The following is a 25,606-nucleotide window of genomic DNA, read 5'->3' on the forward strand; positions in this document are numbered from 1 at the left end:
CTGGCGGGGACTGGGGGCAGGAGGAGAAGGGGATGACCAAGGATGAGATGGCTGGATGGCATCACGGACTCGATGGACGTGGGTCTGAGTGAACTCCAGGAGATGGTGATGGACAGGGAGGCCTGGCGTGATGCAATTAATGGGGTCACAAAGAGTCGGACACTACTGAGCGACTGAACTGAAAGGAGAGAAATCACAGAACTGCCTTAAAATACAAAGAAAATATTTTTATTTGTATAACAAATATCCTAAGAAATGATGACATAATAAAATTAACATAGTTAAAGTATGTTAAGACACAAATAGGTATGAAATGCTATTAATGATTAATCTTTCTTTCTCACCCAACCTCCCATCAATTATTTTACAGAGTATCTCGAGTACATTTCTGACTGAATCGTAAGCATGATGTATCCAGGTGATTCAATTATGAACTCTTTGAAAGAATGGTTCCTTCCATTAGTCCTCATTAACTTTCTTTTTTTTCTTTTTCTTCTTTTTCTCTGGACTCTGAAAATAATCAACAAGAATGCTTTTGAAAGAGCTGGAAATGTACAAGTGACTATAAATAACTTTTTTAATAAAAAGCAGTCTATTTTATTTCCCTTGAAAACAAGCTTGGAAGAAAGACTAAAATCTAAAAATCACCTCTGTGACTTGTAGCAAATGATATTCTCTTCCATTTCAGACCAAATCCATTTTGTAGTAAGATTCTAGGTTTGGGAAGCAGCTTTTTATAACATGGAAGTTCCAAACACAACAGTGAGTTTTCTAATTGTTTCTCTTTAATGAAACCATTTTTAAAAACGGTTTTTAAAAAACTACCTGTTAATTTCTAACACACAGAGTAGAATAAAATATGGAAACTGCCCATGTCAACAAAACATTAATAATTAAAAACAAACATACAGCAACTGCTGTGCTGGTGCATGGCTCTTCTTCAGAAAGTGGTTCTTCCTTAACGTGTTTCTTTTTGTCCTTTTTCTTCTTCTTCTTCACAGATGTTTCCTGTTCTTCTACAACTTGTACTTCTTCTTCTGTGTCTTCTACATCTTCTACTACTTCTTCTTCAACTGAACAAGTGTAAAAATACTACAATTAACATTGTATCAGGCTCCTCTCCCTTCAACCCCCTTTGAGAGTCTGTTTTTTCCCAACATTTTGGTCAACTCTCCAATGTTTGTTACATATAATTTAATAGCTGTAAAGGTCCTTCAAATATTTACCTAGTATAATAGTACTAACAATAAATGATAGTAAGCAATTTAATACCTCTGTAAACCCAACCTCCTCATTCTTTTAAAAGTTAGTAATATCTATCTCTTTTGACTGTTTCTAGGGTTTGCTGATTTAACACATGAAAATTTATGCAAAATACTTAGCATAAACGCTTAGCACATTAAAATAAGGACTCAATAATGGGTAACTATCATTAGAAATTCATTGACCAAACACTTATTTAGTACCTACTATATGCCAGGGCTTGTTCTAGATAACTGGAGATACAGCAAGGAATAGCACAGATAAAAATTCTTGCTCTTACAAACCTTTTATTTTACTAGGAAACAGACCAAAAAAGAGAAAAAAAGTACACCATAAAATATTTTACGTAGTAAACAGTCCAAAGGATAAAAGCAAACAAAGAAAGGAGCACAAATGAAGGCAATTCCTATGGACATTTTATACAGGGTAGTTAGGCAAATACCTAAAAAAGAAAAGGAAGTGAACAATTCATCTATATTGAGGGAAAATATCCCACATTAAGAGAAGAGCAAATACTAAGATTATTTTAGGAGAGAAGGGAAGTTGGCAGGTTCATGGAATAGCAAGGCGGCTAGTGTGGCTGGAGCAGTGACCAATGGAATAGAATTAGATGAGAAGGTAATGGGAGTGCCACTGCAGCTGCTATACTAAGAATGGCAGTGATTGATATGGTTAGGTGCTAGAAATACTTTCCACGTAGAATTAAGAGGATGTGCTACCAGAATCATAAGACAAGTCAATGTTAAAGGCCAAAGCAACTAGGATTCCCATTTATAAGACGGAGAATATCATGTAAAAATGGATTGGGCGTGGCAAAGATCCAGGAAGGTTAAGTTTGAAAAGCTTAATGAATATTACAAGTCAAGATTCAAATCTACTAATGGGTTTACAGTTCTTTTTGTTCAGTAAGGAAAATGAAACACAGGGGTTAAATAACTTGCTTATGTTTTCTTCACCCAGGGCAGAAATCCACATTTGCTGATAGTGCTTTTTCCCCTCTAAGCTATTTAGAAACTAAAAGTTCAATCGGTAATTTCTTTAATGCTAATCACTCAACACAAGTGCAGCTAATAAACGGGGGACTTTACTTATCACCTTAAGAGAGCCTAGCTCGCTGGGGAGCACCTGTTGACTGTCACTCTGGTGGTAGGCTACCCATTCATTACTCTAGCTCTTTTCATGTAACAGAAACTGAAGTACTGCTGCATCAATTCTATGCTCAGCAAAAATATTTCAGCTACTAACTTAGAAACCACATACCTTGTTTTCTTCTCTTTTAAGCTGATTCTCAAAATAGTTCACATTAGGAATTAAAGTTTTGATACACTTAATATAATCCTATATATTCAAAGAGATGCTTTTCCCCTTTCTCTTATGAAATATGATAAATTTAACAATATTCTAACTCCCTAGAGAAGATGTTCATTAAAACAGAATTAGCTTCCAATATGGTGGTTTCATAATAAAGTTCTATTGTATGCACTTTCCCCATTTTTCTTAATATATTTTTAATTGAAGGTAATTGCTTTACAATATTGGTTTGATTTCTGTCACACATCAACATGAATTAGCCATAAGTGTACATATACCCCCTCCCACCTCCTGCCCCTCTAGGTTGTTACAGAGCTCCAGTTTGAGTTCCCTGAGTCATACAGAACTTTGTACTTCTTATGCAACAGGAATATAAATGTCATTAACAAAATTCAAACTAACCTTTAATTTTAACCTTGGCCTTTTTGGCCTTCTTTTCAATAACTTCATCCTCTTTGTCTACTTGTTCAATCTTGCGTTTTTTAGAATAGGTTGGTAGTGTGGAGTCACCAGAAGGATCATAAGTCTTCACTTCACTGAAAGAGCCACAGAATCTTAGAAAATCTTTACAAATGCTTATAATCAAATTAATTCTAAAGAGATTTAAAGGAAATGGTCATTAGGTAATACATGAGCATACCACACTTTCATTTTAGTGACTTAGGGAAGTTTATCAAAGTTAAGTCTCCAAAAGGTAAAGAGATGTCTACCTATTTTCTAGGGAGGTCAATCACACTTCAAGAGAACTGAAGTAAATGAGCTCTGCTTTAGTAATCAATGTAGTAACTATAGCACAGAAGAAATATTCAATTAAAAAAGGAGAAAAATGGAAGAAATCTCTTTAAACCAAAAGATAATACTAGAAAGTAAAAACTGAACCAATTAAAGTTTTAGGACACTGGGCAACTCAATGAAAACAAAAAAAAGCCCTAAATCAAGTTTAATACAGAATACTCCATTCACAAGATTACAAGAGGCAGAGGAATAAGAACGGATACATGCGGGTAAAGATTCCCTAAAACCAAGATATCTGCTTTTGTTCTAACAAGGTAGAAAGAAATAATTAAAATATTGAGTGTCAAAAATGTGAACTAAATCTCATAATTGGCATTTTAGGTCATAAGCAAAATGGCAGGAGAACATTAAAACAAGCTAAGGCATGTTTTATTAATCTGTCTTGTAGGCTCATGGCTGTTAACTTTTACAGGTTAAAAACATGAAACAAAGTAGTGACTAGTTCTCCAGGGTCTACCCCAGGTAAACAAACATGTTACTAAATTTTGTCTTTGTTTAAAAGAAAAAAACAAAAAAAAAATGAGAAACAAACATTCTTAAGGCTCTTGATGCATGTTTTCAATGTGTTACCCATGTTCTATTTGCATCACCACCACCTACTTCATCAGTATGGAACTTCAAATAAGAACAAAAACACTTCTCCCAACAAATATCTTTTTTTATAATTTCATAGTGAGGTCTGATATGCTTCTTAGCTGCTTTTAGACTTTTGCCTTCTGACTCTTTTTAAGCAAAAATTAATAATACATGCTTCCCCCAAATACACTCAACTTACCTTTTATGTTCATATTTTTCTGCTTTTGCTAATGCTTTTCCTGTCCCACTTATTTTCCTTATCTAAGAAAAGAAAAATTATTAATGTTTTCTAAGGCATAATCTCTTCATAATATATACACTAGTATGTCAATAATTTTTTGGCTGCTCTGGGTCTTTGTTGCTGCATATTGGCTACTCTCCAGTTGCAGTGTGGGCTACTCATTGCAGTGGCTTCTTTTGTTGTGGCTCTGCGGGTGCATGGGGTAGTTTATCTCACGGCATGTGGATCGTCCCGGACCAGGGATCAAATCCATGTCCCCTGCACTGGCAGGTGATCTTAATTAACCACTAGACCACAGTCACATACTAGGGAAACTCTTAACAGTAAGCAGAAATAGAATGTATCAATATTAGACATACTAAAATGTATCATAAAGTAAAACTAATTTGCAGGTGAAATGAAAATGTACATGCTACAGTTTATTAATTTTTGACAGGTAACATTTCTACAATATGCAGAACATGACTCTTACCCCTCTATCTTCCAACGTTCTCAACCTGGCTTCTAGTTTCGCTCTGTTCTCAACTCCCATTGCAGAACTGGAATCTTCACCAAAAGCATCATACCGGATAGCCAAAACAGTCTTGGCTGCCAGCATCCGAGAAATCTAACAAAGAACTTGAAGTTAGATGCATTCAAACTATACTCCAAGTTGAGATGTAAAAAAAATCACTCAAGTGTTTATTCATGAGAACACTACAGCTCAATCATTGACTTTACAAGTCACTCTAGGATTTTTTTTAAAAGTCAGGAATTACAAATATATTTATTGTAAACCATATTTAAGCCGTTTACCTTCTATCAGAACCTCTGCCACCGTATGATGGCTAACTGAAAAGATCTTGCCAGTAGTTCATGTCTAAAACTAGCTCAAGCCATTTTCCCATCTTTTTGTTTTTCTATGTGATATTAGACCCACATTATGAGGTCATCCACAGTAAGTATTGCCCCCTTTTAAGCTAAATAACATTTTGTTTTACTGAACTTTCATTTATTTCTTTCATCACTCTACTCTAAATTTATAAAATTTCTGTTAAACTAGGTATGTATAAAATCTTGAAAGTACTTTTAAGCATCAGATTCCTCTGTAAAATAGACACTAACAACTTATAGGGCTATTAAAAGCATCCACCAAAGGCCTATCCAGTGTTTAGCACAGTGTATGTGATATCATTTTAAAATGGGTCATGAATGTTGATGTATGACTTCCCGCCGCACAGAAAACTGACGGGCCATACCCCACCGCCGCCCACCAATGAATGGGAGTCTGGAAAAGTACTAAAACAGCTAACACTTTTTTCTTTCAGTGTACACTAGAGTTTAAAGAATTCACAATTCTCTATTTGATGAAAAAGAAACAAATGTTTATTGACCACTGTAGAATAAGATCAAAATCATTTGGAGGAAAAAAGGCCTGCGCCAGGAAAACTGTAACTCACCTTTCCTTTGTGTTTGGGGCTCGTCTGGCCTACAAGTGAAGCATGATAAATGAGACCATACTTAGGGGTATCTCGTCTAGACTTGAGGGCTCTGAAGAGTGCCTTTTCTGCTCCAAGAATCTGAACTGTAGAAGCTGCATGTTTGGCCAAATTCAAAAGAGAACCTTCAAAAGAAAAGTAGTAACTTTGAGGAAAGTACTTCCAAATATTTGAAAGTTCTATTTATTATACAAAAGACCTACAAAAGTCTAAGTATTACAGCCACAGAGTATATAAAAATCAGATATAATATAGGATTTTATAGTTTGGAATTAGCCCAAATTCCTGACACTTCAGCATTTGTGATTGATTCATCCATTAGCACCACAAGCAGAGGTATGTGATGAATGTCTATGGCAAACTGAAGCTTATTTGTTTAATCATACTTATTTGCCTGAAGAGATGGTATTACTACCTCACATTTCAGTAGCGCATCATGGTAGAGTTAAAAGTCTATGTATTCACAGACATCATCCAATATAGCCCATATTTTTCTGAGACTTATTTTAGACATGAAATATTCTACTCCTTTAAATATTAAAATGATAGGTAAATGAAAAACTTATTATTAAGGTATCTCAGTAAAATGATGTGATAAATTCAGGCTGAGGAGATATAAACACAATCAATAATCAGGCATCAAAAGCTGCTGCTTTGCCCAATATGCTGCACAGATTTTCTATCAGAGAATATCAATATTAATAGTTGCTCAACCACTAGATACATGTTCAAAATTCAAGAAACATATATTTCTATTAATCCCTGCATCTCTTCCTGCTACACATTTAGCTACATCTATGAAATTTCAGATGTAGACAACAAAACCAGCCCAGATGAGCAACCTAGAAGCTGAGGAGATATGAATGTCCTATTTTTCTGATTAATGATGCAGGTAAAAGAAGTACTCTAGTTTAAACACTTTGATGTAAATAAAATAAATTCTCTATCAATAGTATATACAGGCACACTCGAGATATAGTGGATTTCATTCCAGATCACCACAATAAAGCAAGTGTTGCAATAAACTAAGTATATGAATTCTTGTTTCTCAGTGCACATTGAAGTTATATATTATGGGTAATCTACTTAGTATGAAATAGCATTGTCTGGAAAAACAATGTACATACCTCAATTTAAAAATGCTTTACTTTTAAAAACATGTTAAACATCATCTGAACCTTCAGCAAGTTGTAGTAGTAACATCAAAGATCACTGACCAAAGACCAACATTACAAACATAAGAATGGAAAAGTTAGAAATATTGTGGGAATCACCAAAATGTGGCAGAGTCATCAAGTGCGCAAGTGGTGTTGGAAAAATGATGCCAATGGACTTGTTCTACACAGGGCTGACACAAACTATGAATTTACAAAACAAAGTATCTGTGAAGCACAGTAAAATGAGGTAACTCTGATTTCATCCTCCTGTATTCATCCAATTACTCTAATTAACCAAAACAAACTTCTGACAATGGACCACCAGTGTCTCAGAAGAGGTAGTGACTAAAGATGCCTTCACTATCCAAAAGGAAATCAGGCATATAAATAAAAATCATCATTGAACACTTGGTCCTTAGTCCTCACACATAAACCATTCACTTCTTTTCATTACCCAGACTTATCTTTAAACTCCAGTTTAAAAGAAAATAAGATCCTACCTAGAAAACAACTCTCAATACCCATGTTTACAAATTACATTAAAATCATCACCTGCATGAGCAATAAGTCGGGCTCCAACTAATTCCCCAACCATGACTGTAACATTGGGTGCAATGGCCATCATTCGATTTTGCAGATATTCATAAAGCTGGGTTCTATATTCAGAGATTTCAATCACCTAGTTTAAGAAACAAAATGAGTAAGTCATAAATAGTTTAAGAGTGAAAGCAGTATAAAATTAACATGTCTAAAACATCAGAGCCCCAAATTATCACAGAGCAGTTAGTTGTACAATCCCAGGAAAATTAGCCATTCCTTACCTCAGTTTTCTATAAAACAGCTGTTGTGAAATTTTAATATTTAAAAATTAGACAATATATGTAAACCTAATACACTGCTTAAAAATGTTAATCAACGTTTTAAAAAAAAAGAAACTCAAAAGGCTAGACATTTGTGTCATCCTCTGTGACTGTCATATAGCTATCTTCAAATGAGGGGTAAAAATTACAGGCTATAAACATTGATACTGCTAACAATAGAAATTAACTAGACAGTACTCCTTTAGCCTCATTTTATGATATTTTTCTCCCTGCAAGTATATAAGTCAAGATGGCATCAGATGAGGTAGTGACTGAACACCCTCATATTTATTTATCAGGTGAACAATACATTTAAAAATCATCACTGCCATCAGAAATTACAGAGCTGGTACCACCACCAAGAATTTCCCTATGTGCACAGTGTACCTGAGTGCAAAGGTGCAGAATGTTGCAAATATCTTCTTCTGAAACTTCGGTTCCCATAGATATCTCTGCAGCTGCTTTCACTTCTGCTTCAACCTCCTCTGGCAGTAATTCAGAAAGTTGAGCTGAGGCATAATTCTTTCTATCGCCTATGGAATGTTTGCAGAGGATGAGGGAGAATCACTCTTCAGTAAATTATACAAAATCCATCAAACAGTCAAAAGAAAAAGTAGAGATAAGCCAATGAAAGGGATGCCTGAACAAAACAAAAAGCAAACAAGTTTGACCAAGTAACTTTTCTCATGTAAGCGCTTGATTTTAGAGATTAATTCATTTTATGAATAGTCCTCAGGTTCCTCTACTAGTATTATTATTATAGTAATAGTATACAATTTAATATTAACAGTATAGATAGCAATACTATTTTTAACATTAATTACCATTAATGTATTTCAGGATACTTCCCAGTCCCACAGTTGTCCTTATTAATGGCAACTGCAGTGAGACACATTCACCCTAAGAAGCCAGTTCAGGGGAGTGGGGAACAGATAAATTGGGACTGACATATACACACTATGATATATAAAACAGATTACTAATAAGAACCTGCTACATAGGACAAGAAACTACTCAATATTCTGGAATGACCTACATGGAAAAAGTCTGAACAGTGGAGATATATATATATATATATATACACACACACACACAACTGATCACTGTGCTGTACAGAAAAAAGGAACACAATGAGTGTGTGTGCTTAGTCACATCCTTTGTGACCCTATGGACTATAGCCTGCCAGGCTCCTCTGTCCATGGAATTTCCCAGGCAAGAATACTAGATTGGGTTGCCATTTCCTCCTCCAGGGTATCTTCCTTGCCCAGGGATTCAAACCAGGTCTCCTGTGTTTCTTGCACTGGCAGACAGATTCTTTACCACTGAGCCATCTATACTCCAAAATTTTTCTTAAAAAAGAAGCCCAAGAAAAACCAAATTAGAGAACCATGTCCTCTACTGCACAGGCCACTGAAATCAAATTTTGTTTCTGAAATCTAGCAGATGTTAATATGGATATACTCCTCAAACATAGAAGACTAAAAACTCTGGGAAGAGAATAAAAAAAACAGTAACTCATGTTTTAGGATTTAAATAAATCACTATTTTCAATACCTTAAAGGATAAAGTTACTCACCAACTTTCTGTAAACACTTGCAGTATGTCAAATTATCCGAAATAATTTTTCCCAACTCAGGGAAATGCCAGCCATACCATTCTCTACACCGCATAATGTAGTTGTTTAGTTCTTTATCTAAGTCATCTAACAGGGCTGCAGTAGATTAAAATGAAAAAGAAAACAAGAACTTAAAAGGGTTTTAAAAAACCTTGTGATGAAATAGTCCATCATCCCAAACAGAAACTCTGCACCCATGAAATAATTACTCCTCATTCTCACCACTCCAGCTTGTTGATCTTTTATCCCCTCTATGAATTTGCCTATTCTAAGTACCTCATAAGGGGAATCACACAGTATCTGTCTTTTTGCAAGTAGTTTATTTCACCTAGCACAGTGTTTTCAAAATTCATCTATGCTGTACCATATATTAGAACTTGTAAGGATAAATAATATCCCATTGTATGGATATACCACTGTTTATCCCTTCATCTGCTAATAGGTATCTGGACTGTTTCTACCCTTTAGCTGAATCATGATGCTATGAACATAGCTGCATAAGTAACTGAGTAACTCCTCTCAGTTTTGGGGGCATACACACCTAGAAATACAATTGCTATTTAAAGAAATGTTTAAAACTGGAAACTGTTGAGACTTTAATGTCCAAAAATCATCAAATGATTTATTACATATATAAAGCAAAAAAAAACCCCACACCCATATCTTAAAGTTTTATCATTTTTTGTGGAAAAAGATCAATCAGCTTACATTAATAGTGTAGCGTAATTCCTATTATCCCCAAGTAGTCAAATTATAATTAGTTTTCCAATTTTCGATTCTGCATTTCCCAATTTACTTACTAAACTTCTAGCTGGCCTTTTCCTTCCTCAACAATCATAAAAGATACAATTTTAATAGTAGGAAAAATCACAATGAAGAGACAGGTTAGATCTCACATGTCCTATACTCACAAATTGCCTGAACAATCATGGTGTCCACTTTATCAGCACTAAATTTCAATCTGTATCGGGACAAGCTGGGGAGAAGGGAGAAAAATATGAATTACTAAAATAGCATCTAGGAAAAGCATTTAATTAACATCTTTAAAAAAAAAAAAAAAAAAAACCTTTTACCCAAACCTCTCTCTTGGAGTTAGATTATTTTTTCTACATGGGAAAAATCAGCTAAACAAGAATATAAAATTCAAGATCCCAAAGCACACATTTAGAAAGAAAACAATAGATCTGTCCCATTATAACCTACATTTCTGTAACATGAATTCATTAATGAATGACAAATAGTCCAAGTCATACCGGTTCATATGACATGACTTCTGCAACATTCTTAATGTTTTATGCCACCAGTAAGAAAACTACAGCAGTTTCTTCTCTTCATAAACACCCAAAGAGAAGAAAGCCATGGAACAAAGGTTTTCTTAATCCTGGCACTATTAACACAGAGGCCTGATTACTGTTGTGGGGGCTATCCTGGGCACTGTCTGATGTGCAACAACATCCCAGCCTCAACCCAACTGCCACCTGTCTTCTGAGGGGTATCTGACTGCCTTAGATGAGAGCGACTACTGTGCACAATGCCAATTAATCTTAATTTGGATCCTAACTCAATTTAGTTATTTGTTCTCTCTTAGGAATGTTTATTAAAAAGTTTTTCCTGACTCTTGTGCATTTTGCTCATTTATAAAACTCACTTTAATCCTTTCATTAATCTATGCTCATATTTTATTTATTCAGAGGTATAGACCTTTACATAGTATTTCTTTTTATTTAAAGTATTTTAATTTGGCTGCTCTAGGTCTTAGTTGTGGCATGTAGGATCTAGTTCTCACCTGGGATCAAACCAGGGCCCCTGCTTTGGGAGCACAGTCTTAGCCACAGGACCACCAAGAAAGTCCCTTTACTATTTCTTTAATATAAACTTGTCATTTTTTCTCTTTTGGCAGCATGTGGGAATTTACTTTCTTGACCAGGAATCAAACCTATGCCCTGTGCAGTGAAGCGTGGAGGGAAGTTCCAACATGTCTTTTTAACTGTTAACACTTCTTTCAGATTACAAAGTTACTTGTCTTTTACCCACAATCTTTTAATTTCACAAACCCTAGTGAAATTCACTGAATGCCATGTTTTTCAGGAATACATGTATCACAGCATAGCAGAAATGCCTGTTCTAATGGGACCTCTTGTTAAACATGATAGGTTAAGATGTTTTCTTTGCCTCAAGAAAAAACTGAATAAAAATCAGAGTAAAACAACAAACACACACAAAGCAGAAGAGAAAGATCATTAGCAGATGAGAAAGTTCAGGGAGATGCCAAGTAGATGGAGTAGCAAATGATTAGAAGATGTAAAACAGAAGGGGAAAAAAGCCCAGGAATTGCAGCATCTAATGCTGGAGAGGTAGAGAGTGCCATCACGAGGTTTAGAGCCCAGACAATGAAGCCAAACTGCCAGGGTTGAAATAATGGCTTCATCACTTACCAGCTATTATGACTTTGTACATCAATTTCCCCCTTTGTTAAATTGAGGATACTACAACTACGTTCCTCTTTAGATTCTTGAGGATTACATTAGTTTTTGTAACATACCTAGAACAGTGCTATATAATTATTAAGTAAAAATAAGACGACTATCTTCCAGTAAATCTCACCTGTGTGCCAACCCAAGACACATAGCTGTCATTTCACGTGGTTCTACCCCAGGGATTAATCCATCCATCTGTGAACGGATTCCTCTCATAAGTTCATTAACAACAGGACTGTGGATACAACTGAGATTCAGTTTTTCCTATATGAACAAGAACATTTGTATTAAATACAGAAACTTCTCCTAAATATTAAAATAGCATTGATTTAAACATATACATTTCTCAGTTTCATAAAAGCAGTTTGGGGTATGTGTGTGGGAAGACCATTTGAACATACTGTTGGTGGAGGTCAAAAACGGCATAAGCTTCTAGGAAAGCAGCCTTATGTACATGAATCAAAAGCCATAATTAGATCTGGGTCTCAGGTCCTTTTCCTACTGTCAGGGTCCCTGAGGTACTTTCAAAATACGCACTAATGTACAAATATACATAAATCTTTATATACCTCATACAAACAGAATGAATCTGTCTTGCAAGCCTTCATTTTTTTCACTTTGTAGGGTATTTGCTGCTGCTGCTACTGCTGCTAAGTCGCTTCAGTCGTGTCCAACTCTGTGCGACCCCAGAGACGGCAGCCCACCAGGCTCCCCCGTCCCTAGGATTCTCCAGGCAAGAACACTGGAGTGGGTTGCCATTTCCTTCTCCAATGCATGAAAGTGAAAAGTGAAACTGAAGTCGCTCAGTCATGTCCGACTCTTCGTGACCCCATGGACTGCAGCCTACCAGGCTCCTCTGCCCATGGGATTTTCCAGGCAAGAGTACTGGAGTGGGTTGCCATTGCCTTCTCTGAACTTCAAGAATGAGGGGACTATAAATCAACTATACTTCAATTAAAATAAGAAAAAAGAATGAGCGGTATGTTCATGTGCTTGAACTATAAGACCTACTGTAACTACTGAAAATCAAACCATCACAAATGGCTCCTAAAATGTCCTGATTTTCATGTTTTGGGGCCTACTTATCCACTCTTTCTTTCCATTCTTGCTTTATATTTAATTTTTAGCCACTCTACCTCCAGTAAAGTGTTCTAATAAACATATACACTAAAAAAGATATGATTCCATTTATATTGAAAGGAAAAAAGTCCCTAAACAAAAATATGGCAGGGTATATAGAGTGTTTTATCTGAGGTATTACTTATATACCCTTAGTTTTGACAGTCACATTGAAAATCAATTATTACACAGCATAGGGGGAAAAGATCAAGAATTCAATCCTGAGAACTTATATAAAACAATTCATTACAAAGGCCAGGCCTTTTCATTCATTACAAAGGTCAGCTCTGATGAAAAGGCTAAAGAAAACTGTAACTTTACCTTTATAACCCCTCCTAGTTTAGCATCAGCCACAGCTAAGGGTTCATGGGCTTCTTTAACTATTTTCTTCAGAACTTTCTTCAATTGCTTATTGATTTTGCCTTCCATTAGAGCTGTGAATGCTTGTTAGGAAGAAAAACAAAAGAGCTAACTCAAAACTTTATCTTCAAAGCTCATGATCTTATTTAAATTTTATAAATAAAGCCAAAAAGACAACACACTTCAAAAGCTGAATAACATTACTTCTGAAATGAAATGATAAACATTACAAACTTCACAATCTCATCTGATCTTCCCACCCTCATTTGCACTCCAGAACCAGGAGTTAAACCAGATCCAACATTCCTTCCCTTCACTCAATCCCTGAGCTCAGAATTATATGTTAGAAACAATCTGTTCTGTGATAGCAAATAGATTCACTCCCCTATGCCACTATGCATCAACTGATCTGATGTTCTGGATTGTGAAATACCATAAAAATCCTGTCACAACTGGTAAAAAGGAGTTTATTCATTTTGAAGGTTCTGACACATTGTAAGCATGCCTGAGTGGAGGTCTTATATTTGCCAATCCTTGATCCAGATGTGCCAAAAGGCCTCTACTACTAATCAGTGTCCAGTGATTGGGAATTACTACTGAGGGCAGCCAATTTGATTTGGAGAGTGTTTTCATTTTTAGCAAGCTCTAAATGTGCTACTTTTAACTCTCACCCTTTCTTAGAACTGTATTGAGATTCTCTGGACCCACATCTCTTCTGGTATCTGTCTGGGTTTTGGCTGAATTTAAAGTATGCCTGACAGAAAGTCTGTCACAATTTCTAAAAGGTCAGGCAGTTTGTGCTTAATCAGCCAGGTACTTGTTCTTTCCTCCTGACCAAATTTCCATTCATTTGATTTCAAATCCATTTCATCTCGTATCTGGAAGATGAAAGGCGAGGACAAAAGTGATCTAGCCGGCACACGCATCTCACAGAAAGGTCTTTACAAATAAGCTAAGATTCAAACTACTCCTGTTGAGTTCTAACAATTTACATATTGTGAAACCCTGACTCCTTTCTAATTTACATTTCTCTAATAACTGAAATCTTTCCTTACAAGTGTTTCTTTTATAATTAAAAATTTGTATTCAATGTCCTCCCTTTAGCTCTCAATCTTTCCTATCATTTACTTTCACACTTTAACCTAACCTAGTGCTCTCTTTTAAGATTTCTTAAAAGTAAAAAATTTCTACTTTAGATCCTATTCTAACATTCATGATTATTTATCTTCCTTGTATCTAAAACCCTGTTAATCACTCTTCATAATATGTATTTTAAAAAGATGGTATAAAAAGATGGTGACAGGGATAAGGAGAAGCTGAATCTTTCCCTTTCTCTATTAGGCACTCTTCAGCATTCCTCAGCATCTTTCCCTTCATCCAAATTTAGGCTGGCCCCAAATTTTATTGTGGCTGTTTGTAAGACATGAAACTTCAAAGTGTGACCAAGACAAACCTTGCCATGCAAATAGCACATTTTAGCTTCTGAGACCAATATAAAACTGACATCACACCCCAGACTCTTTCTTAGGCTACAAGTTTTAAATGTATGCCCTGACACCTACAATCACTCAGTTTCGGTTCTGTAATATCAAAACTGCCTTTTAACAAGGAGTGGGACGTTATAACAAGGTGATCAAGTTCAACTTTCTGGTAAAAATAGATGGGAAAAGGCATTGTAGGTTTCTAAGACCAGATTCCTGGTGGAGTTCACTACTTTCATTCATTTACCCAAAAATATTTATGCGCTAGGGATGTGACAGTGAACAACACAGCCTTTACCTTCACGGAATTTAGACTGAGAGAATCTGGGACTGACTTTAAATTCTCATCTAGCATGGCATTTTCTCCATTTATCTGACATTATTTTAAGGAATACCAAAAGCTCACTAAGAGTTCAATTCAGTCACTCAGTTGTGTCCGACTCTTTGCAACCCCATGAACCATAGCACATCAGGCCTCCCTATCCATCAACAACATGCTGGGGCCTACTCAAACCCACGTCCATTGATTCGGTGATGCCATCCAACCATCTCATCCTCTGTTGTCCCCTTCTCCTTCTGCCCTCAATCTTTCCCAGCATCAGGGTCTTCTCAAATGAGTCAGTATGAGATAACCTTTCAATCCCTGGTTGGGGAACTAAGATCCCACAATTGTGTGGTGCTCCCTCTCACCAAGGGCACTTGAGATCAGAGCTACAGCCCTTTACAACTCCAGGAGGAGTTATTCAAATCAGTCTATACGAATAATACTCCCCAGATTTGGAGAAAATTTCACTTGGGACATTACCAAAATTCTACCCATACTTATTTTTAAAACTGTGATGAACAGAACTATCTTTAAAAAAATTTTTTTAATTTTTTTACATTTTTAATTTTTCCCCCAGGCCAAAATGACCATATTTATGCTCTATGGCTCTATGAGGCTTTAATGAATTGATCTAAGCAGCCCTAGAACTATTTTAAAAATTGGCCCTCCTTCCGCTTACCCCTCTGCCAAGGTTGGGGTAGTCCATTGATATGCCAACATATTTCATTAGATTCCTAATTTTCACTATATAAGGGAACTACCCTTCTCTTGTGGGGTGAACAAAAATTATTTGGGTCAGTCAAATGAAGTTTACGGCTTAACTATTAGCCATATTCTTTCTTATGATCCTTCATTTTCAAAATATAGCACCAAGTAGTCAGCTGACTTGAGATACAGAATTCAAGCAACTGAAAAATTCATGATTAGTTTTATATTTAATCTTCCTGTTTTCCCTAGCATTAAAAGAACATTAGAAAACCAAGTGCTGGGCTTCCCAGGTGGTTCAGTGGTGAAGAATCCTCCTGCCAAATGCAGGAGACAAAGGTTCGATACTTGGTCTGGGAAGATCCTACCTGCCGCTGGCATCTAAGTCTCTTCACCACAACTACTGAAGCCCATGTGCCCTAGAGACTGTGTTCTTAAATAAGCACAACAAAGCATAGCCCCTACTCGCTGCAGTGCAGCAACAAACACCCAACACAGGCAAAAAGAAAAAAAAATCAAGTGCCTACTGCCAAGCCTACTTCAGTAAACTTTACTCTGAATCTGCTGTCTCATCACTAGGACTAGCTGAAAGATGTAACAGTCATCACCCATTCTTCTAAATCATAAAAAAAATCATGCTCTTTTAGGGAAACTCTTATGTATGCTTCTCCAGTTTTTGTTTTAAAAAACAAAAACCCACAACGACCCCCAACCTGTATTAGTTTTCTTAAATCTTTTAATAATATTGTGCTTTTTTTTTGAACTTTAAAAATGTATACACCTGGAGAGCTGCCTTATTATTTCAACTCCAAATCCTAGCTATTCTCAACTTTATCACTGAATTTAAAAAATCAGAAACCCGTGTACTTGACATTACCTTGATCCCTTGTAGAACAGCTTTTACTGAATTGTGCTTCAGCATTACGCTGTTGGGTTTCCACAGGGAGATCAACTTAACCACTTCTCACCTCTCATCACATGTGGGGGAAAAACCAGCCCTATAGTAAAAAAAGCTAACTCAATGTTGTCTCAGTGGTAGTGACGAATTTGAGTTAGATCACTTAAATTCAGTTTCAAAAAGAATGCATCATTGACAACATTGAATAAGGTTAACTTAGGCAACTAAAGCAAACAATTTCTTAGTAAGAATAACAAATTACCAGTATTTAAAAAACAAAAAAGCTAGTCTTTGATTTTACCTGCCAATGCCTCTGCTGTATCCTGAAATTTCTCAAAATGTTTCAGCTTTACTCTAGAATTAAGGGGAAAAAAATTGTTAATGAGGGCACACTGATTTTGCAAATGCCACATATTTAGAAGAGCTGGTGGACTGCTTCCAAGGTATACACCAATAAAAGAAACTTTCCTGCCACTGCATATTGCTGTAAAGGTAGACACTTCATAAAATAGCCGATTTCTCTAAATGCTAGGCTAGTAACATTCAGAGAACTATTACAGATATTACAGGCTTTGGAAATGGCAACCCACTCCAGTACTCTGGAGAAGAGCCTGGTAGGCTACAGTCCATGGGGTTGCAAAGAGTTGGACACGACTGAGCGACTTCACTTTCCTTTCCTTTAGAACAACAGCAAAAAAATATCCCACCGTATCTAAACAGGAAAGATGTTGAAGCTTCAACATAACTTCTGTTGCTTAAAGCTAGACACAGGTGCCTTTTACTATATAGGATAGAAAAAGTGTAAGGGTCCCTCTTAATTTGAGAATCTCAGGACACTGATTTGTCCATTTAGTACAAGCCATGAAAAAATAACTGTTAGATCTAAATTTTGCTAACCTCACTTTCCCCCCTCCTCCCTATTCACTTATGTGCAAGGCAACATTGTTTTATATCAAAACAAATACATTGTTAACCCATTGTTGTCTCAGTGGTAGTGACTAATATTTGAGTTAGATCATGCAAATTCAGGTCCAACAAGGAAACATCATCGACAACAATGAATCAGGTTACTCAAACAACTAAACCATATAGCCCTTTAAAAGGGAAAACCAAAACCAGTCTTCCACTGAGTCTAAAGCAGTATTATCTTCAGCAATACTGTTCCCTTACCTAGTTGGGGAACATCCTAGTGGCACCTCAAATCACACTTAACAATACAAAGATTTTAGGAAAAAAGCGGTTATTTCACCTTATTCTACCTCAACTCACCACCAATTTCACTCATCTGAAGTGGCATCTATTCATATCTCTATGTTTGCATAAACATATATATACAAAACATATGTACAAAAATGCATTCATGTTATATGTATTACTCTGAAGCATAGTTTTCCAGGACATCATGTTTCTGTAATAGTTTAGTATGACATCTCTTTGGGTTCAATACTCTTTAGCAAGCTTAAGTAGTTTCCTTCAATTCTAGTGAGTTTTTATTAGCATTAGCAAATGAATTATCAAATATGCTTTGGCATTCAAGGACACAATCAAGAGATTAGTTAGGTCCTTACTAAGGACCACGTTCACCAAATGGGCTATTTTACAAGGTGGTGAAACAGCGTTCTTGACTCTGCCTTGAGGAAAAGCCAGCTTTCTCCCCCACCACTCATTTCTTTATCTGGGTATAAAGATTATCATACTCTATTTTCTTGTCCAGAGACCTTGGGGAACACAAGTCTGTCTTTCTAGGATTTATTAGCTAGTTATTTAACCACTTCAGGGTGAGTTAGAAAATATTAGCCAAGGAGAGTAAATACACTAAGTTCAAAAACATCTGAATATCACTAAGAGAATCTGCAAGTTAAGTCTATTAGCAGTCCACGCTTTTTTCCTTTTTGGCCACATCTTGTGGCTTGTGGGATCTTAGTTTCCCAATCAGGGACTGAACCTGTGCCCTTGGCAGTGAGTGCTGAGTCCTAACCATTGAACTACCAGGAAATTCCCAAAGCCCACGCTTTTGACAATTATTACTTTAAACTTTATACTTAATTCACAATCAATTTACAGTTTAAAACATCTTACAAAAGAGTGATTTTGGGGTGCTTCCAATCTCATCTGCAATTAACACAAATTAATTGAGACAGCCTATGTTCCAGAAAAAGAATCTAATAATTAGGCTCATACCACTGTTACTCCTGAAGCTGAGTTCAAAAAGTTATGGATATATTATATGAATGAGGGGGACACATAAACTCGCAGAACAAGGCAAAAACAAAAACAAACACCTCTAAATGTTAACTGGGAAGTTCTTAGTTTCATGAAGACTTACATTTTATTTGCTTTCTCTGGAGTTTCAAATTCTTTCCATAAACTATCAACTTCTTGAAGTTTCTTTTCATTTAAAACCTGCAAATAAATGGATGGAATTTAAATCGATTTGGATATTTGTTAAAAACTTTCTATTTTTAGAGAGTCCCTTGACCCCTTCACAAAGCCTATCATATTCACAAATCAAAAAAATAAAAAAATTGCCTACTTTCTACAGAAAATTTGTTATTTATTGCTATGATCTCCCTAATATGAAATTATTAAGGATTTCTCTAAAACTTAGATAACATTAGTTCTAAGACACATTCTGACGTAAGAAATTTTGACATGGGAAGAGGAAAAATGGGCACTTTTGCCTATGAAACATAGTCATTAACATTTAGGTATATATTCCTCAAGACTTTTTGACTGTCTATGCTACATTTTATTAACGTGTACTTTCGGGAATCATGCTATACACTTAACATATCATGGATGTAATTCTAGGTTTTAACAAGAATTGCACTGGATGAATATAACATCATTTATACCCTTTGTATTTGTATATGTATACATGTATTTCTATAGGACAAATTACTGAAAGTGGAGTTAAATGATCATATGAGAAATGCATGTTGACAGACGTATTGTCAAAATGCCTTCAAGAGCTTCTAACAGTTTCACTTAAATCAAGGATGAATGTAAGTTCTTGTTCTTATTTTCCTCACCAATACTACGTGAGAAGTCAACTGTTCAAATATAAGCTAAGGTAGTATCAGTCCTAAAATGCAGTTCCCCCATATTTAACACCTTGAAACTGGGATGTCTTACAACTGATAGAAGGTCAGATTAATCAGCAGTATAAAATAATGGCATATTATATTTGATGAAATACAGTATTATATATATATATATTTTGCACGTGTTGTTTTATGGAAAGTTAGCTGATCAATGAAAAATTATGCTTTACTGCTAAACTACATTTCATCAAATCCTTAACATCACAGAAAATTTATAAAGACTTATTTCCCAGTTATAGCCTAATACATATTTCATGATAAAACATCAAGAAATTTTCTGTCAGAGTGGCAAGATGATTTTAAGGATCTGCATTGTTTAAATTTAACCCCCAACAGAGTCGAATCAAATATATTTACAGAGCTGGAAAAACAGGAATCAGAGTAATGAAGTAGTAAATGCAAAGCACACTTTGTATTAAAAAATTACGAGCTGTGAACTGTTCTATTTTTGTCATGAAAACTTTAGAACCCAAAGACATTTCATCAAATCTCAAGAAAGCACTGAAACTTGTAATTCAAAGTTATTTTTTTGAAATAATTCACATAATAGTTGTGGTTTTTGAAAATAGTTCACTCAGAATGTGGTCAACCATACCCAAAGTCCAATGATTGCTAAGAGGATATGTACCACCAAATAGGGGATATGACTCATGAGTAAAACTCAGTTTTTCTAGTTGAAAAGCAAGTATATTTGAAGATAATATTTGGATAACAAAACTGACATATTTAAGAGATATTATCAGTATTCACTAAGTTAAAGCACCAAAGGAAATGTAATGAAATCATGTTAATTGATGACCACTGAAAGGTCTTCAAACAAAACCTTGGTTACAGTTATGTTCCCATTTGTGGGCAACATATTGAAACAAACATGAAGTCTGAACAAAAATAAAATTAGGCTAGATTTTCTGTTATACATCTGTCTCAAATTTTTAATCATTCATTTTCAGACAAGGAAATCTGAAACATTAGTATGCAAAATTCATTTAGAGTTTACCATTTTGAATTAAGATGGAATGAACAGCTTAGCTATTGTTACCACTAAAATCTTTAGCACTGCTGTTATATTAATTTACTATAAAAAGCACTATATGTACTTATTTACATTTATAAAAGTGAGTTACATAGTATGTAATTATAGTCAATAAAGCTGGAAAAATATATTGCTTAGTAATCATGTTATATAGGAACTTTGGTATTCATATAAAAAAAACTTTGAGCTCCTCAAAAAATAAAGGAACACACACCACTATGCTACACAGCAGCACTGTACAATGTGACTGATGAATTAAAATTAAAAATTCCATCTCCCCAGCTTTACCAGCCACATTTCAAGTGCTACATAGCTGAATCGAAGAAGGAATGGCAACCAACTCCAGTATTCTTGCCTGGAGAATCCCACAGACAGAGGAGCCTGGCGTGCCATGGTCCATAGGGTCGCAGAGAGTCGGACACGACTGAAGCGACTAAGCACGCACGCACCCACACAGCTGTATGCAGCTACTGGCTACCACACTGGGAAGCACAGCTACGAAAGATCTGGGATAGTAAAGGATTGGGATAGTAAGGCTTAAGAATGTTGAGTCTTATTCTGTGTGCCATGTGACATAAAGAACACAGGCTTGAGTTTTTGCAATTATCTACAAATAATTATTTTAGGTATTGTCTCTGCATTTATATATAACTTTATTAAGGAGTAACAATTTTTTTAAGTTTTAAATTCTTTTTGAACCACTCTGTATATATGGATATGCATTTACTGGGTCATGATATAAAATGTATTCCTTAAAATAAAAAGTCTGAAAAAATGTTCATAAAGGATTCTCATTCAAGGATGAATTTTAGGCAACCAATGTATTAATAATTTTATACTCCAGCATTTTGAAAGATCATAGGAAAGGGACCTAACAACTTTGTATTGCATATTTACACACAGATATTTCATATACAGTAAGATTCACCCCCTTTAAGGTGTACAATTTACTTTCTAGGAATTTTCACAAAATTGTGCAACCATCACTTATCCAGAATATTCTGGAAGTCTATTTTATTCAGAATCAATAACTGCTACTAATACTGAATATTTATAAATGAAGCACATTTCAATATATTCAAGCCTTTAGTTATTTATAATATTGGGTTACATTACAGAAAAGAAAATTTAACAATTTTGAACCAAAAAACTGGCACATAAACATTAAAAACTGCAACAGAATACTCAAGACTTAGTTTTATGCAGAGGTCTCTTTATTAACGGAAATCAACAATTCATCATATGACTTTATACTTTATGACCCAGATCTAGAAACCATACAATTGCTAAGCCAATTCCGCCCCACCATTAGAGGCAACTACTAACAGTGCAAAGTTACCCTCCCCTCTTAGGATCCAGATCGGACAGAAATAAACATTAACATCACTTTAGATGAAATTCATCCAGACACTGACTCAAAATACAATAGACTGTGTTGGCTAGGAGAATTTGGGGGCATGTGCAGAACTCTAAGAATTTAGAAAAGACTGCAGGAAGCTGGGGAAAAGCTTAATAGAGCTGTTGACAGGCTCTAAGGCACTTTAGTCTCTTAAAATTGCTAACATTACAATCTCAGACAACAATAATGAGAGGAAAAATAAGCAAAATCAGCTTTGGGTTAATCATCTTATTGGTTTTCTTAAAAATAACAAACATTTACTTTAACATGCAAACAGAGGTATATTTTCAAATGTCAAAAGAATCTTGGAAAAATAAAACGAAAAATGCCCCCAAGTATTTTGGTATATACCCTTCCAGACTCTCTGCACCCACACCACATAGTTTTAAAATTCATAACCATACCACATATTTTATCTAGCACTTCCTTTGCCTTGTCAGCACATATGAAAATTTTTTGCTTTGCTATTTCCCTAGAGCTCGAGTGCCAGGCAAGTGGGTGGCACCTAATTTACCTCATTCTAACATCTCAACAGCATCGTACTATATGCACGTCCCACTGTTCAATTATTTTCTTGCTGATGAACTGAAAGTTAACCTTCCTTATTAAAACAGCGAACTCAAATTGGTTACCTCCAGCTCAGATTTCTTCTCTGGGCTTCAAACTTGAAAGGACCATTGTATTTCTAAGTTTAACAGACAGCGAAAGCTTCACATAGCCCAAACTGGAACTCTATTATCCTCCCCTCTCCCAACCCCCAAATCCCTAAAACTTTTCTTCCCTTCCCTACCTCCAAACACTCAACTTTTTAAACGCAAATCTCGCATACTTCAAAATTCGTCAGCCAATCCTGTCACTTCTACCTCCTATTCTCCGCAAAGAAACTTCACTAACAAAGTTAGATGAAGTCATTTTTCTGTTAAAACCTTCCAATCATTCCTCAAAACTCTCAGAACAAAATCTAAACTAGGTATCATAACCGGTAAAATTCTTACACGGCTCTTGCTCACCTAACTGGGCCAAAACCTTTTACCGAACCCGACGCCCACAACAGCGCGGCCACGTGTTCAGTGAAACATGCGCCTCCCAGGCCCAAAGTCTTCCCCTTCCTTTCAGAGCAGGGGGACAGAAAAGGCACCTACGCGATCCTGGACACTGTCGTCCTCTCCTACAGCTTTCCCTCTCATCTCCTGCCCAAAATCCGCCTTCCCCCTCCAAGAGTTCAATCTCCCACCGACCTTAAAGATGGCGTAGCCGACGGACGTTTCGAACAGCACCAGCATGGTGAGGACGGGTCAGGGCGCTGCGCGGCTCGCCGCGAGCTCTCCTACCAGTGAAAAAAGACCAAATCTACGGTCCCCAAAGGCCCGTAAGGCCGTGGCCGGCCAAAGACCAGCCTTCCCGCAAAGAAGCAAACCACGTTGCCTAAACGTTCCACACCACACTACAGGCAGAACGCCCGAACAGGAGAGTTCCTCGCTAAGGGTTCTGGGACATGACCTCACTTCCGCCAGATGACGTACCACATAGAGCGCCCTGACTTCCGGTATGTTCCCGCCACAGAGAATCACAAAAATATCGCGAGATTTCTTCCTAGCGAAACGAGCTTTTACACGCTGCTGCTGCTGCTGCTGCTGCTGCTGCTGCTGCTGCTGCTGCTGCAAGTTTTCAGTCGTGTCCGACTCTGTGCAACCCCATAGACGGCTGCTGCTGCTGCTGCTGCTGCTGCTGCTGCTGCTGCTGCTGCTGCTGCTGCTGCTGCTGCTGCTGCAAGTTTTCAGTCGTGTCCGACTCTGTGCAACCCCATAGACGGCTGCTGCTGCTGCTGCTGCTGCTGCTGCTGCTGCTGCTGCTGCTGCTGCAAGTTTTCAGTCGTGTCCGACTCTGTGCAACCCCATAGACGGCTGCTGCTGCTGCTGCTGCTGCTGCTGCTGCTGCTGCTGCTGCTGCTGCTGCTGCTGCTGCTGCTGCAAGTTTTCAGTCGTGTCCGACTCTGTGCAACCCCATAGACGGCAGCCCACCGATTCTCCAGGCAAGAACTCTGGAGTGGGTTGCCATTTCCTTCTCCAATGCATGACAGTGAAAAGTGAAAGTGAAGTCGCTTAGTCGTGTCCGACTCTTAGCGACCGCAAGGACTGCAGCCTACCAGGCTCCTCTGCCCAAGGGATTTTCCAGGCAAGAGTACTGGAGTGGGGTGCCATTGCCCTCTCCATTTACACTGTTAGGCTCAGGGAACTCTGAAAGCGAAAAACTTCGCTTCTGATTACTGATTTTTGAACTCCCATATATGATGTATTTTACCTTGAGAGAAATGCGGAGCTGTCTCCTGTGTTTGCCTTAAGCAACTGGAATTTGGGAAATGCTAGCCACTAGACTTTACTCCCCGATCGCCCTGTCTTGATGTGAAGTCCTCAGAGTGCCATGACTCTCAGTTTATCTGGAAACGCTCATAATCGTAATCTTCTCTGGCCAAACTGATTTTTATAACCTAGATGTTCAAATATATGTAGGCCATTCCCATTTTTGCTGCAAGGACTCTAGTATGCTTAGACTTTATGTGCCTGTTTCAGTATAATTTGCTTTTCTGGGTCTTTTCAGTCTCAGTACCTCAGTTATTCCACCAGTGTGGCTTCCAATAGGAATAAAATTTCCTTCCCACTTCCCAGGCCCTGTAGGCAGATTGCTTATAAATGTTCAGTTGCAACATGTTGAAAGGTTTTCCAGTAGTCATGTTTGGATGTCAGAGTTGGACTATAAAGAAAGCTGAGCGCCGAAAAATTGATGCATTTGAACTGTGGTGTCGGAGAAGACTCTTGAGAGTCCCTTGGACTGCAAGGAGATCCAACAAGACCATCCTAAAGGAGATCAGTTCTGAATATTCATTAGGAGGATCTTCCTGATCCAGGAATCGAAACAGGGTCTCCTGAATTGCAGGTGGATTCTTTATCAACTGAGCTATCAGGGAAGCTCATTCTAGTTAGAAGAAACAGAAAATACATAAATATCTAGTGTAGTAGATGATATAGATAGTACAGAGGAAAAGCAGGAGAGAAGTAGATGTTTTAGGATAGTCAGGAAAGGCTTCATTAAGAAGATTACATTTGAATAAATGAGGACACATAGAGGAAAAGGGGCAAACAGAACAGCATATTCAAAGTCACCAAGGCAAGAGGGTGCCTTGCCTTGGTACATTCTCATAACAGTAGGACCAGTATTGGAGTGACTCCAAATGACCTAATGAATTAGAATTCTTATCCATGTAACAACTAGTATATTTGTTGGTGTTCCGTGCTTGTCATATAATATAGTCTTCATAAGAAACTTGGGCAGCAGATACTCTTATTGTAAGCATCATTTTCCTTCTCAGAAAAGTTAAGTAATCCAACCCAAGTTTTTCCCCTATCATACC

The 25,606-nt window shown here is 36.8% G+C and overlaps 1 protein-coding gene and 4 non-coding genes across 7 annotated transcripts; all 5 read right to left on the reverse strand.

Annotated features, from left to right (window-relative positions):
• Nucleotides 1-212: 212 nt before the first annotated feature.
• On the reverse strand, nucleotides 213-23,700 carry NOP58 (NOP58 ribonucleoprotein). 3 transcript variants are annotated; one of them, XM_040228780.1, is made up of 16 exons: nucleotides 23,436-23,689; nucleotides 18,988-19,064; nucleotides 16,963-17,015; nucleotides 16,641-16,761; nucleotides 13,214-13,335; nucleotides 11,901-12,037; nucleotides 10,208-10,272; nucleotides 9,258-9,392; nucleotides 8,069-8,214; nucleotides 7,374-7,500; nucleotides 5,626-5,789; nucleotides 4,659-4,793; nucleotides 4,145-4,206; nucleotides 2,977-3,110; nucleotides 910-1,073; nucleotides 213-510 (listed from the first exon to the last, which is right to left on the reverse strand). In XM_040228780.1, exons 5-16 carry the CDS (start codon nucleotides 13,319-13,321, stop codon nucleotides 460-462), a joined length of 1,428 nt encoding a protein of 475 aa, XP_040084714.1. In that variant the 5' UTR covers nucleotides 13,322-13,335; nucleotides 16,641-16,761; nucleotides 16,963-17,015; nucleotides 18,988-19,064; nucleotides 23,436-23,689; the 3' UTR covers nucleotides 213-459. The 3 variants fall into 3 exon arrangements, with proteins under 3 accessions (XP_040084714.1, XP_040084712.1, XP_040084713.1); XM_040228778.1 differs by lacking the exon at nucleotides 16,641-16,761 and having other exon boundaries at nucleotides 23,436-23,700; XM_040228779.1 differs by lacking the exons at nucleotides 16,641-16,761; nucleotides 16,963-17,015 and having other exon boundaries at nucleotides 23,436-23,682.
• Nucleotides 7,146-7,229, reverse strand: LOC120855237. The gene has a single exon (XR_005719203.1). It is a non-coding gene; the product is annotated as a small nucleolar RNA SNORD11 (small nucleolar RNA).
• Nucleotides 7,930-8,015, reverse strand: LOC120855239. The gene has a single exon (XR_005719204.1). It is a non-coding gene; the product is annotated as a small nucleolar RNA SNORD11B (small nucleolar RNA).
• Nucleotides 16,781-16,867, reverse strand: LOC120855225. Its single transcript, XR_005719192.1, has one exon. It is a non-coding gene; the product is annotated as a small nucleolar RNA SNORD70 (small nucleolar RNA).
• On the reverse strand, nucleotides 17,635-17,723 carry LOC120855227. Its single transcript, XR_005719194.1, has one exon. It is a non-coding gene; the product is annotated as a small nucleolar RNA SNORD70 (small nucleolar RNA).
• Nucleotides 23,701-25,606: the final 1,906 nt, after the last annotated feature.

The sequence above is a fragment of the Oryx dammah genome, unplaced genomic scaffold (genome assembly GCF_014754425.2).
Source record: "Oryx dammah isolate SB20612 unplaced genomic scaffold, SCBI_Odam_1.1 HiC_scaffold_27, whole genome shotgun sequence".
Lineage (NCBI taxonomy): Eukaryota > Metazoa > Chordata > Mammalia > Artiodactyla > Bovidae > Oryx > Oryx dammah.